At 35.9% G+C, this 13,902-nt stretch overlaps 1 protein-coding gene across 1 annotated transcript in view; it reads left to right on the top strand.

Annotated features, from left to right (window-relative positions):
- The window catches only part of LOC144349487 (succinate dehydrogenase cytochrome b560 subunit, mitochondrial-like), a 24,612-nt gene extending 10,710 nt beyond the window's left edge, over positions 1–13,902 (top strand). Inside the window, exons 2-6 of the mRNA XM_085499064.1 lie at positions 76–123; positions 10,126–10,285; positions 11,352–11,412; positions 12,115–12,278; positions 13,110–13,902. Coding sequence (XP_085355190.1) covers positions 76–123; positions 10,126–10,285; positions 11,352–11,412; positions 12,115–12,278; positions 13,110–13,223 — 547 coding nt within the window. The 3' untranslated portion in view covers positions 13,224–13,902. The remainder of the gene's footprint in view (positions 1–75; positions 124–10,125; positions 10,286–11,351; positions 11,413–12,114; positions 12,279–13,109) is intronic.

Raw genomic sequence — 13,902 nt, 5'->3', positions numbered from 1 at the left:
TGCTTTTAAAAAGATTTATACATAGCTACAGTAAATAAATTTACAGATATAAAGTGTATTCACTGTCTTTTACAGGATAGCCAGGTGTCAGCCTTATTTGGGAAGATCTAGTATCATCTGTAGGTAAGTAGACATAACTCCAGATTCTGTGTCATCAGGGTTCTTTCTCCCAAGAAAAAATGCATAGCGCTGTAACTAATTTGCATACATTTACATAATAATTCTTGCATATTGTTTACATACCTTTCATTCATTAACAGAACTCATTTACAACTATGAATATTAATGAGCTCAGTGAAACATTCACAAAATACAAATGCTGCAGACTAAAAAAAAAAACAATAAATTATTGTTGCAATATTAATGTCAATTGTAAAACGTTAAATGAAACTCATTCGAAATGTTCAGCCAGAAATATGTTCATGAATTTCATGATTTTATTTACTTCAAAATCATTCTCCTTCAAAAAAATTGACCACGTAATTATTTGCCGTATTGTTGTAATTTATTACTCGTACCATCAACTTCTAAAACGTTTACATTTACAGTAATGAACGAACAAATAAAACTTCAAAACGATCATCATAGTTACGACGCGACATAACTTACTTTGCAATGTTATACACCGGTTATACCAATAATTCCTTTTACTCGGTCATGATGCCATGCAAAAAATGTTACATCTTTTTTTTTTATATGAAATGGAAGTAAAATCTGACTTATTTTTATCAGGAGTGATTATTTTTTATCTCTCGACCGCTTTGGTAAAAAACACAGACCCCCACCATGTTTGTGACACATTAGTTGACCGGCATGCGTCATTTGAGCCGATGGGTCAAGAATGCCATTAACCAATCAAAATGCCGTATAGTAATGCCGATAGAACTCAAAGTTTTCTGAATGGTGGTGATCATAAAAATTACATTGCGGAAGTAAAGCGATGTCGTAGTATGGTGTGTTGGCATCGATTTCAGTTAAAAACTGCATGATGGTTTTCGAAAGAGGTGATTAGCAATTTTTACATGATTTGCGATAACAGTTCAAATGTATTTTACCAAATCACGCAATAAACACGTTTTTTTTTCTTGAGTAGCGTAAACTGATCTTGAACTCCACTTTTACTATGTTATATCAAGGTGAAATTGATTTTGAAAGAATTTTAGTTTTCAATCTAAAGACTGTTCTATCCCAGAATGTATTTACTTACGAGGTGCTAATTTTCACGAAATTGACTAGCCGCTACCTATCGTGCGACTAGGTCTATTGTTTACAAATTATAATCCACAACTGACAGGATTTGTGACGGTTGGTATGTAATTATATAATAACAATCGAACAATAGTCCTGGTCGGAAGAGTTTCCATGGTTGTCACTAATTTTGAGTGCCGGTCAGAGCTGGCAGCGCGGCAAACAAACCTATTGCACATCTGCTATTGGCATGTCAAATATGAAACCAAGCGCCAAGGTCAGAACACATATCGCCAAGGTTCCAAGTAAAGCGCAGAGATTCACAAATATAGTGCCAAGCATCTCAGCGCTTAAAAGCCCTTGGGAGCACCCTGGTCGTGAATACAAATATCATTCCTTGGTCATATAGGATATAAAGTATGCCATGTCCAGCACATGATGCACTATTCTCGAAACAACGCCACATTTGGAATAGTTCAGTAGACTTTTATTTACCACATAGATCCTGGCATCTCTCAAATCTCACAACTGGTGGCCTTGTATATGCATTTAGAAAGTAAACAAATTGACAGACAAGGATTTGGTTGACCTACCGGATTCGGCTGATACCCCGCCCTGGGCGATCTTATGGAGGATTCGATTTTTTTTTAGAAAAATGTGGACCAAAAGTTCGCCCGGCGATGTTATGGCAGATATTACGAAGCCCATCTTGTCCGGAAAAATAACCCTGCACTGATAAAAATGGTCTCGCGTTGACCAAATATAATCATGCAAAGTATAAATTCAAAGCGTTTTAATACATTGGTGAGAGATCGCATTACGTTAACAAGAAGGAAAAGCAAGCCAAAGTCGAAATGCGGTGCATCATGGACATGACACAACACACGCTGCGACAACCGAGTAATCAGCGAAATCATTTTGGGCGCAATTGAACTTCAAGTACTTCTTTACAAACTGTTGCTGCCCGGCGATACTGCTGACATCAAGTGTGTGTTGACCGAAGTTTGACCCCAAGTCACGCACTGAACTGGCGCCTTACCGTAGCAACCTTTTTCTTTCGTGCTCCGCGTGTCCGCCTAGTAAAATTGTTATTATATCCGACGATACTGTAATCACATAACTTGTCTGCAACTCTGGCTTTGAATATATCAACATCGTTTACTTAGTGCGCTGCTTTTCTAATGACGCAAATTTGTTTACAATATTGTACCGGCTCTGAATATTTCAACTTTGTAATGCTTTCATAATAATTACGCAAACTCAAGTAATTTATATTACTGACTTTATAATGCATTACACTCGTAATAATTACACAAACATAAACATGGGCGCATTTAAATCATAGTAGTCAGGTGTCTTGTGATTCGTCAATGTTCCCAATGGTGAATTATTTTATTCAAAATGAAGTGAATATGTATTATATATATAAACTCTGGGCAGCGCACTTTGATTGCATTATTCGCGTACATTTCGAATGATCTCTACTAACCATGTGTTTGAACACATGGAATGTGGTTTGAATTACGTGCGGCATTGGGCAATGACCTCCAGAATTCACGCGCTGATATTTAAATTTGGGCCACCCAGCTTCACCCAAATTAATAGTTACCTATCATTTGTTCAAAAAACCTGTCAACTCTCACAAATACCACGAACGCGAAGAGTTTACTGAAAGGGAACGTCTTTTTTGGACAAAAAAAAAACATGTCAAATACAAGATTATGTCAAGGTTAGATTTCTAGAATGTACACGACCGCTTAACTCAGTGTTTTTTTAATAATCATGTGAAACGCAGGAGACATTTTAGTTCGCCAATTTCCTGTTTACCGATCTTGAACTTTTTGTCAGGAATGCGATACAGACAAAGATTAAACATTAACGATACCTACCATTGTCAAATCAACCAAGAGGCTGAATCAAGAAGGCTTGTGTATTTCAAAATTCGTAAATAGTATTCATTTCAAGCGCAGACTTTATTTGAGTGTAATAAACTAAGTTGAATGTATTCACGAGCCATAATACTCGTACCTTCTAAAGTTATGACTTTTACTCTTGAAATTGGTGATAAATACTTGCATAAAATACAAACATATACCATTTTTCATGCAACAAAAATTCGTATACAGCATTGGATTTATTGAATTTTTACGCGTTTCGACTTCACAGTGAATTATTTTTTGCGTCATATTTGAAATAGCGCGCTCGATGCAAGATGTCGGACGGGAAAATTGAGGTCTGTAAAAATGTTTGTTGGTTCAGTCAAGCATTGTGTGGATCAAAACATCGCCCGCTATTTGAAACATTGCCCATGGGGGCGGGGTTTAGGATGGGCGGGGTATCAGCCGAATCTGGTAGTAACTGACATAGATTCAAACTAAGAACACTATAAAATATCTTCTAAATGTTTGGCTTATACTGTGCTCTTGCTGTCGCTCACAAATGTCGTAAATTACGAAATTCAGACAAGATTTACAAACAAAATAAATATCTATTAGTAGGATTTACGAACACATTTTGTACAAAATACCCTCGCAAATCGCCCTCATTTAATTGTCAAGACTCGACTGTGATCATCACGCGTGTTACGGTTTGAGTGATTGCCATTTTAACAATGTCCCATTACTTTTAAGATTGCAACAATTGTTACATGGTGATCGCGATCAACACGGAACTGCCACTGAATATACTTTTCCACTCTAAAGTTATTTTGGTGTCATCGCACATGCGTAGTTTAGTCGACATGTGTTTCAAGATACCCCGCGACTTTACTCTCAGTATGGGACGGTTTCATGTCGCCCTTATCAAACACGTGATTTGTTTATTTATTGAAAATGGAGACTACGTCAAAAAAGAGCAGACAACTGCTCGACGAGTATTTTTCACGACGAGATGGAGAAACTGCTAAATCGTGTTCAGAACCAGAAACCCATGGGTGTCCTAACCCTGACAGCACCAAGAAACCGAAAGTTGATCGTACTGCAGCACGATTTCAGAAATAATGGAAAGTTAGCTGCGGTTCCGTAGCTCTTTGGTGCGACATACAATCTAATTTTGCCCTACCAATTTCATTCGGACGTCTTGTTTTTATTAGCTCCGCTGTCGACTTTGTCGAGCGGAGCTTATCATATGAGTGATTGTCCGTCGTCGTCGTCCGTGTCAATGTTTTACTTTTTCGACTTCTTTTTGAAAACTACAAGCCTGAATGCTTTGATACTTGGTGTATATGTACATTGGGTAGACCTCTCTTAGGTTTGTTCATTTCATGTTGATATCTTCAATTCTCTAATTTTGGTGAATATTTTTGTCATTTTTGGTAGAAAGTGATATTTTCGACTTCTTGTTAAAAACCGCAAGTGCAATTGCTTTGATATTACATATATAGGTACTACATGTGGACCTCTCTCAGATTTGTTCATTTTGTAATGATATCTTTAATTCTCTAATTTTGGTGAATATTTTTGTCATTTTTGGTAAAAAGTGATATTTTCGACTTCTTGTTAAAAATCGCAAGTCCAATTGCTTTGATACTACATATATAGGTACTACATGTGGACCTCTCTCAGATTTGTTCATTTCGTGATGATATCTTCAATTCTCTAATTTTGGTGAATATTTTTGTCATTTTTGGTAGAAAGTGATATTTTCGACTTCTTGTTAAAAACCGCAAGTGCAATTGCTTTGATATTACATATATAGGTACTACATGTGGACCTCTCTCAGATTTTGTTCATTTTGTAATGATATCTTTAATTCTCTAATTTTGGTGAATATTTTTGTCATTTTTGGTAAAAAGTGATATTTTCGACTTCTTGTTAAAAATCGCAAGTCCAATTGCTTTGATACTACATATATAGGTACTACATGTGGACCTCTCTCAGATTTGTTCATTTCGTGATGATATCTTCAATTCTCTAATTTTGGTGAATATTTTTGTCATTTTTGGTAAAAGTGATATTTTCGACTTCTTGTTAAAAACCAATAGTCCAATTGCTTTGATATTACATATATAGATACTACATGTGGACCTCTCTCAGATTTGTTCATTTCTTGATGATATCTTCAATTCTCTAATTTTGGTGAATATTTTTAGCTCCGCTGTCGACTTTGTCGAGCGGAGCTTATCATACGAGTGATTGTCCGTCGTCGTCAGTCCGTCGTCCGTGTGAATGTTTTACTTTTTCGACTTCTTCTTGAAAACTACAAGCCTGAATGCTTTGATACTTGGTGTATATGTACCTTGGGTAGACCTCTCTCAGATTTGTTCATTTCATGATGATATCTTCAATTCTCTAATTTTGGTGAATATTTTTGTCATTTTTAGTAAAAAGTGATATTTTCGACTTCTTGTTGAAAACCGCAAGTGCAATTGCTTTGATATTACATATATAGCTACTACATGTGGACCTCTCTCAGATTTGTTCATTTTGTAATGATATCTTTAATTCTCTAATTTTGGTGAATATTTTTGTCATTTTTGGTAAAAAGTGATATTTTCGACTTCTTGTTAAAAATCGCAAGTCCAATTGCTTTGATACTACATATATAGGTACTACATGTGGACCTCTCTCAGATTTGTTCATTTCGTGATGATATCTTCAATTCTCTAATTTTGGTGAATATTTTTGTAATTTTTGGTAAAAAGTGATATTTTCGACTTCTTGTTGAAAACCGCAAGTCCAATTGCTTTGATATTACATATATAGGTACTACATGTGGACCTCTCTCAGATTTGTTCATTTCATAATGATATCTTTAATTCTCTAATTTTGATGAATATTTTTGTCATTTTTGGTAAAAAGTGATATTTTCGACTTCTTGTTAAAAACTGCAAGTCCGATTGCTTTGATACTATACATATTGTTCATTTTCTAATGATGTCTTCTATTCTTTAATTGAAATGTGCATTGCTAACATCGGAGCTATCTCAGCCGACAGGCTGCTTGTTTTTGTTGTTGTATGTCGAACATGGGCCGGCCAGTGTCTGTCACGTAAATAATGCGGTCGGCAACATAGGGCTATGATTCCACAGCTAATGGAAGGTGAGACAATGTTAGCGAATCGATAGAAAATCGATCTTAGCATTGAGATCAAGTTACAAGACCGAAAGTTACTTTAGTTCGTTTTTCACTTTAATTCAGAAATTTCGATGAAAATAAAGTCATTTTGTGTCGTCATAAACGTCAACATGCGGGTTTGCATGAGCAGCACGGGAGATTACTTCATAATAATATTGATTGGCATAGAGTTTTTTTTCTGAGAAATTTCCCGTGAAAATTTATTCACAGGATGACTTGTGTTCTAGGCAGTGAACTTAAAAAGTGAACTTTTGAATGATGACTATTTTCCCCATTGTTAACAATGTGAGCTTATCATGAATATGTTTAATTAATACTGAGTTATTCAAATAAAGGTTCTGGTGTCTACTTTGCATATTTTGTTGTGATGTTTTGTTGTACCATCATAAATGGTACATTTTGTGGAGCAGACTGCCTAATTTGATGTCATGAAATTACACACATAATTAGAGCTCAGGTTGCACCAGCAAGCACCATTTTCAGCATGCTGTTCTTGTTTTCGGCGGACGACAGAGGGGACACCTCCCTCTCCTTCTCTCTTCCCCGTTGTGCTCGGTCGCGGGAAAATGCTCCGTAGTTTCCAGACAAAGTTTACTAATACTTTTTTTTCTTGATTAGTAAATTTACTATTACCTAGCAAATTCCAGAGAGAGCCCAGCTTATATTTGACACTCTTGTAGAAGATGTTGAGCACAAGTCTTTATCAAAACTTAACATTTCTTTGTGTGTTAATGATATGGTGTGAATAAGCACTAACTTAAAATATATATTGAGCAATACAAAAAATATTTTCTTTTAATTATTCTCCAAACAGTGATAACAGATCACAATGCATATTAGCTTGGTACATTTTGTCTAAATAGTAGTCCAACTCGTGTCTGAAAGCCATTAATTTGAATTTGGAGATGAACACATTTAAGGTAGCGGAATAGTTTTTTGGGCACTTTTCACATTTTTTTTTGAAAATCACAAGCATAGCTCCATAAGGCATGCCACATACATTAGTGTATTTATTTTATTGAAAAAATAATATCTTGTACAAGTAAACTGTTTTTTTCCTTGTGTGCAAACAAATACCCAAGTTTTTTGTTTATCCAGTGTACACCCCATGAGCGCTTCTCATTAATATTCATGGTTAACAAACATAACTGAACTGGGGCTAAGCTATTTACAAACAACTGATAAGATATCTGTTTGTAGTTTACACACAGCTGATAAGATGTGTGCACTGCTTCGTTTCAAGAGGAGGAAGCTGTACAGCAAAAACAAAAACAAAAAACACTTTCGAAACACAACAAATTTTGTATAAACAAAATAGTACATGAGTGTATCACATGTTACCGGATTTTGCCATAAATTCGCCCGGGCCGTTTAACGGCAGTTTGGTATTTTTTAAGATTTTTTTAAAAATATTTTGGGAAGACAAATTTATGTTCTAAATGTTATTTTAATAAATCTGTTGTCAAAATAAAAGTACAATGTCACAGTTGGAGATTTTTTATTTTTTTTTATTTCTGTTTGATACATTATATGCTTTTTAGGATCAGATCAGGGGGCCTTGACCCTTACCGAGTTCCGTGTTGATTGACATTCAACGAGATCCGAATTTTTAATTTGATGGCTGGTTTGAATATATCCACTTTTACAGTGATCAATATAAGCGTTTGGAAATAGCATAATTATATTGCGTGAGTGAAAGAAGCCAGTGAAACAGCGTGTTCTATTTATTTCTAACGCGCGTGATCGGCGTCTTTGATTGCGATTGTTTTGTATTTTTGTCTTCGAAATGTATCACTCGCTGCGTTTTTTTTGGGGGGTCACGTCTCGCAACTGAAAGTCCAAGCTGACTTTGTTTTGGCTGTAAAACTAAAAGCCCCCAACGTCGGATTCGTCAGCGTCATTCACAAATACTTGAAGGGCATCTGTGATATCTTCACCTTCAAACTGTCTTCGTCTAAAAAGTCAAATTCGTCATCTTCTTCTCCACAGTTAGCTTCCCCAGCTAACACCTCTTGAAGTTTGCTGTTCAGTAATTTACTTTCATTGACTCCACCGTCATTCACAGCAGTTTTCGTTTCCTCAACGGCGGTACTCACAATGGTAAAGGATGTTTCCCAAGATAGTACGACGTATTCAATGCGTAAGTGTGAATTATAAACAGACCAGAAAAGTCCGGTTAAAGCAACAAAAAGACGACAAAAAGACACTTTGAAGCCCCGTCATAGCCATAACAAGAAACCACGTGGGGTTGTTTAGTGTCTGTCAATATTTTAGAACACTGCATTTTCATTGGTCGAATTACGTTGAAAGAGTCGTCAATTGAAACAAATATTACAGTCTGTTGACAGTGATTGATCACTGTTATCATCATGAGAAAAAAAGAGTTATCCGCAATATACTTGCTGTTGGGGAGCCACACTACGGTAGCTTCCTTTGCCGAGATCGCCAGAATCTTCACGATAAAGTGGCAAGTTTAAAACTTGATGCAGCACAATTATTTGCGAACATAATGGACTTGAATTTAGCTGATGGTGGTTGTTACTATCTTAAAATAAAATCAAACCAAAGTCCGACGTACCTGCAAAAAGAGTGCATGTAAATGTGCTGTAAGACGAACACTTTGGTAAGGAGGGGCAGAGTTTCCTTCGAATTCGTCTAAAAATCGCTTTAGGCTTATTCAGGTAAAATGAAAACTAAACTTGCACGAACACTACAAAAGGTCCCTCCCGAAAATAACAAGTCCAACAAAAACGGTCTCGTCGGATAATGATTTACAATATTTTCGTGTTGAAAATTTACTCTGCATTTCTTCCAATTCCACACATAAAAAAAACTTACCCCACAGCCGTCATTCCATTTTCTTATTCTACCGTAATCTGCGCAAGTTTGCTCGCGGGAGTCTGATAATTATTGTCGGAAAGTGTTCTTGTGTCTCTAAAAGACTTTGAAACTTGTGGAATACTCACGAAAATAAGTTTGCAAATAAAACGGCCCAAACATAAATACGCTATGTTGACAAACACTTCAACTGCCCAGTGTAGTATTTGTGTTGTTTGCTACCTGCAAACAGAACCGCCCACTTTGCATAATCCCAGCTGTAATGAATGACGTCACCGTTCGTTATCCGCACAGACCGTGTCAAAACTCCATAGCGTGAAAGAAAACGGTAAAAATACAGTTTTTTCACAGACATAAATGTCGAATCATGATTTTTTCTGAAAACAACCTTCAAGGTAATTTATTTACTGCCAACCTATATAATTGTTGCTGCTAAAACGGGAGTTAACCTTGATTGAAGTTTAAAATCATAAAAGTGCCGATTTCTCGGTGTTCGATTTCTGGCAATTGCCGTTGACCTAATTTTAAATGGCGTTTCAGTGAGTAGCGCTACGATGTCGCCGTTTGGCTTTCCGTACTCTCGAATATGTTGGCTTCGTATCCGTATTTACATTTTTGCGAAATTCTATCGCGTATTTTCACAAACCTCGCGCAAACCACCGGTATACACTAACTTCAACACCAAAAAACGTGCTTGAAATTTTCCATTTTCGGATAGGAAAAAAAACTTAATTTAAAAAATAGAAATACGGATTTAAACGTTTAATTTAAATGTATTCACGTTAGTTAATTATCAGCCGCGCCGTTTTTCAGAATCACGTGACGCTAAAACAAACACAGTGTTCACAAAATATTAATAATAGAAAAGTACAAGTCAAGGGCTTTCCAAACATATATAGATTGTATAGGTTCTTGTAAAATTTACTCCGATTATAGATGTTTACATTTTCCATGCCAAAAAACTATCTCGCTACCTTAATTAAGTTCATTTTATGTTAATGTATACTGGTTGTTTTTATTGCAGGATTGCTCCTGCTACCACTACATCAGCTCCAAGTAAAGTACCACTATATGCTTTAGAGGATAAAAAAGAAAAAGAAGAGTTTTATGAATTCCAAAATGAAACATTCTGGAACAAGCAGTATGCGCTTGGCCGACCTCGCTCACCTTTCTGGATTTATGATGTAAGTTATTCCTATTTCACTGATCTAGCAGTCTAATGTCAGATGCAGCATGAATTTACCAATTGGCAGTTGTTTTTAATATAACAAGGCCAGGTTCCTTTCCCCGAGATTCTTCTTCTTTTTTAGCCTTTCAACTCCCTGTAGAGCATAGGCCATCGTCAGTCTCCTTCCACTCTCTTCTGCTCTGGGCTAGTCTGGTGATGGTGTGCCCCATCTTCTTCATTTCCTGTTCCCATGTTCTACACCAGGTGTTTCTTGGTCTTCCTCTATTTCTCTTCCCCTGTGGATTCCATTGCAATGCCTTTCTAGTGATGGTTCCTGGCTCTTTCCTTAGTGTATGACCAATCCAAGTCCATTTTCTTTTCTTCAGCTGATTTGTGGGAGATATCTGGTTTGTTTGTTCCCAGAGCTCTTGGTTACTAATCCGGTTTGACCACTATATATTCCCAGTATGTTTCTTGGGCAACAGTTTATAAAAAAGGAAATATTCTCCTGATCCGTAGCAAAAATCCAACTTGTTTAAGATTTTGAGTAACAGGGGGAAAAAACAATATAAGATCACAGTATTTATCAAATGTGTTGCATAAACTTTTTATACAATGTGATCTTTTCTTGATAAATTAACGTTTGCTCTGGGTGAATTTTGTTTATAATTGATATCTTTATTTGTGTCGAAGGTTCCATAATTTGTTGTAACTAAATTGGTGAATGGTTAGCCAAAGACCAGACTGGTGTATGGCCATCTGCCATAGATTCATTTCGCATTGCTATTCTCTCTAGCATATTTTAATACAATTCAACATGCTGTCATTTTATGTCCTTTGCTATACACTACATGTATACCAATTCTGATTTAGCGCATGTTTTTACAGGCACTTCTAATTTTACCAAGATAAAGGCTTTAAGAAGAATCCAAAATCATGCTTTGTGAGAAATATGGCTATAAAACTTGTATGATGTTCTGTACCACATTCAGAAAAACATGAAAGTTAAATAAACTTGTTATCTCATCCCTTGTTATCTCATAAGTTACATGCTAACATGATTCATTGTATTTTGGTTACAGCCCCAGCTGACAGCAATATTATCTATAACCCACAGAGCAACAGGAGCTATAATGATGTGCTGTAAGTACAAAGAAAACTTACTATTGTTGTTTTCATGGATGTGAACTAACTTGATATGAATGAGTAATACAAGAGAGATGACAAAAAATAAAAATGAAATTATCTCCATTATCTTCAGCATTTGCTTATTCAGTCTGTCTGCAGTCTTCTTTGAACTTGCTTTTGCTTGCAATTTTATTTCTGCAGTCACTTGCTCATCATGTAATCATATCTTATCAGTTACAAGTTTATCATGACTAAGGCAAAGGAATTGGTGCATGTGCATATTAGTAATGTTAATGTTGCCTTCAGCAGCCTTGTATAGCCTTACATAGATTTTACACTAATATGTTTTTATAGACAAATGGTTTTTATATGATGGATGGATTATTGTTTTTATGGATCGCACAATTGTACGATTGATAAAATATTTGTCCAAAAAATAATAAGATGGTACTTTTGTAACAAACCGTTTATCAAAACATAAAAAGTTTGAAAAGAGAAAATTAAAAATTCTTCTGTAAACTAAATGCTCATTATTATTTTGGTCTCTGAATAAGCTGAGTCAGCAAAAATATTGCTGAAAGTGTTGTCGTATATTAAGGTGGTCTTTTATATACAGGTTGTTCATGCATAAAATTGGTCACTATAGCAGGTAGTCTGTTATATAGAGGTGATTACAAACAGGTTAATGTAATAACTGATTCTTTGTTTATTTTGCAGCCATTGCTACATTTGCTGTAGGAATGAATGTTTTACCACATGACTTCATGTTTTATGTTGACTGGGTCAAAGGTCTAGAGTTACCATGGTGGGTGTACTATGCAGGCAAAGCCACTATTGCATGGCCATTGATGTACCATTTGGGCAATGGTGTTAGACATCTGGTAAGTCAAATAAAACAGACAAAGTTGCACAGTCTGCACTGATGATAAAATCTACTTTGCATCAGCAAGTTTCGACATCAACTAACTTACCATCCCCATGTACTTCTATACTGACATGACTAAATACCAAAAAATACCTTTTTTTTACTTTGAATCTATTTTCGCTGAAGGGATGATTCAGTGTAAAGAAAATCTAGTGAAAATTCATTTTATTCCTATATTTTATTTTCAAAAATCAGTGTACATAAACTTCATACAAAGCAGCTAAAATTTTAGCTAAAATGCAATCAAAATAAGGTTATACGAATGTCTTATTTTGACCACTGACACATGTATATAAAGTTCAGTTCTTCTCGGTGAGCCGAAATTATTGCCGCACTTAAATGACTGATTTCACAAATGCTAATTCAGGCAGTTGATCTAAATTGTATTTGAGTTAATGTGAATTAACTTAAAAGGCTGTACCTGATAGGCTACCTGATAGGCTACCTGATAGGCTGTACCTGACAGGCTGTACCTGACAGGCTGTACCTGACAGGCTGTACCTGATAGGCTACCTGACAGGCTGTACCTGACAGGCTACCTGATAGGCTGTACCTGATAGGCTGTACCTGATAGGCTACCTGACAGGCTGTACCTGACCCTAACAGTCAGACCAATCAGAGCAGCTTGTTTGTTTTTTCAACATACCAAATTCTAGTCTGTCTCTGCAACCCAAACCCTCAAAATTAACCAAACTTAATATACCAATGGTAAAAATAGTGTATGTACATCCACTGAGTGGACAGTAATGCACATTTTATAGTAAATCTTTGTTTTTATTTCTTTCAGTTCTGGGACATGGGATATGGTTTTGAGATGCGTAACTTGTACAGGTCTGGCTATGCTGTATGCTTATGGTCTGTGGTTGCTGCATGGGGACTAGCTGCTATCCCAATCAGCTAAATATATTCATGACATTCAGTATTGCAATGAATTAATGCTGACAGCTGTGGATTCCTAGATAACTGCAAACTTTGGTCAGATTTGGTTAGAAAATCAACATAGAAGTTGTCACAAATGAATAATAAATTTGCTGATGTCTGTCAGTTCAGTTTTTTTTGGAGCAATTACAAATTGTTATATAGATTCAAGCCTTGAACATTGGTATTCTCAGAGAGCTCAGTTTTAAGGTCAAAGTTTCTAAAAATGCTTTGGACTGATTGAAATTGTGCATAAAGTACTAATAAAGGGAATCAAGACATTTGGGTGGGCATTGAGGCAGTCACCTCCACTGCCTCTGTGAATTTAGAACTCTTTCTACACAAGTTATGGACATCACATAATTGGCATTCTATTTGACACAATCTTTGGTACAGTCATTCATCAAAATATTCAGTTATTGTATTTGCTGATAGTACATTATCATAGCTGTTCCCTACCAATACAGAAGACAAAATTGCTCATTAATTATACCTGAATCACATCTTAATAAAAAAATATCACCAGACGCAAAATAAGATAATTCAATGATGTGTATATTGCAAGTCTTGGTTGGGCATGCTGCCACACAGATAATCGCTGGAAACCAGCTGTCAGCATCTGTAATTTGCAATAAATGACCAAGTTTTGTTTTGTATAAAAA

Source organism: Saccoglossus kowalevskii, chromosome 5, assembly GCF_978046115.1.
Source record: "Saccoglossus kowalevskii chromosome 5, keSacKowa6.1, whole genome shotgun sequence".
NCBI lineage: Eukaryota > Metazoa > Hemichordata > Enteropneusta > Harrimaniidae > Saccoglossus > Saccoglossus kowalevskii.
Note: the sequence above shows the minus strand (reverse complement) of the source record. Positions and strands in the feature narration are given on the sequence as shown.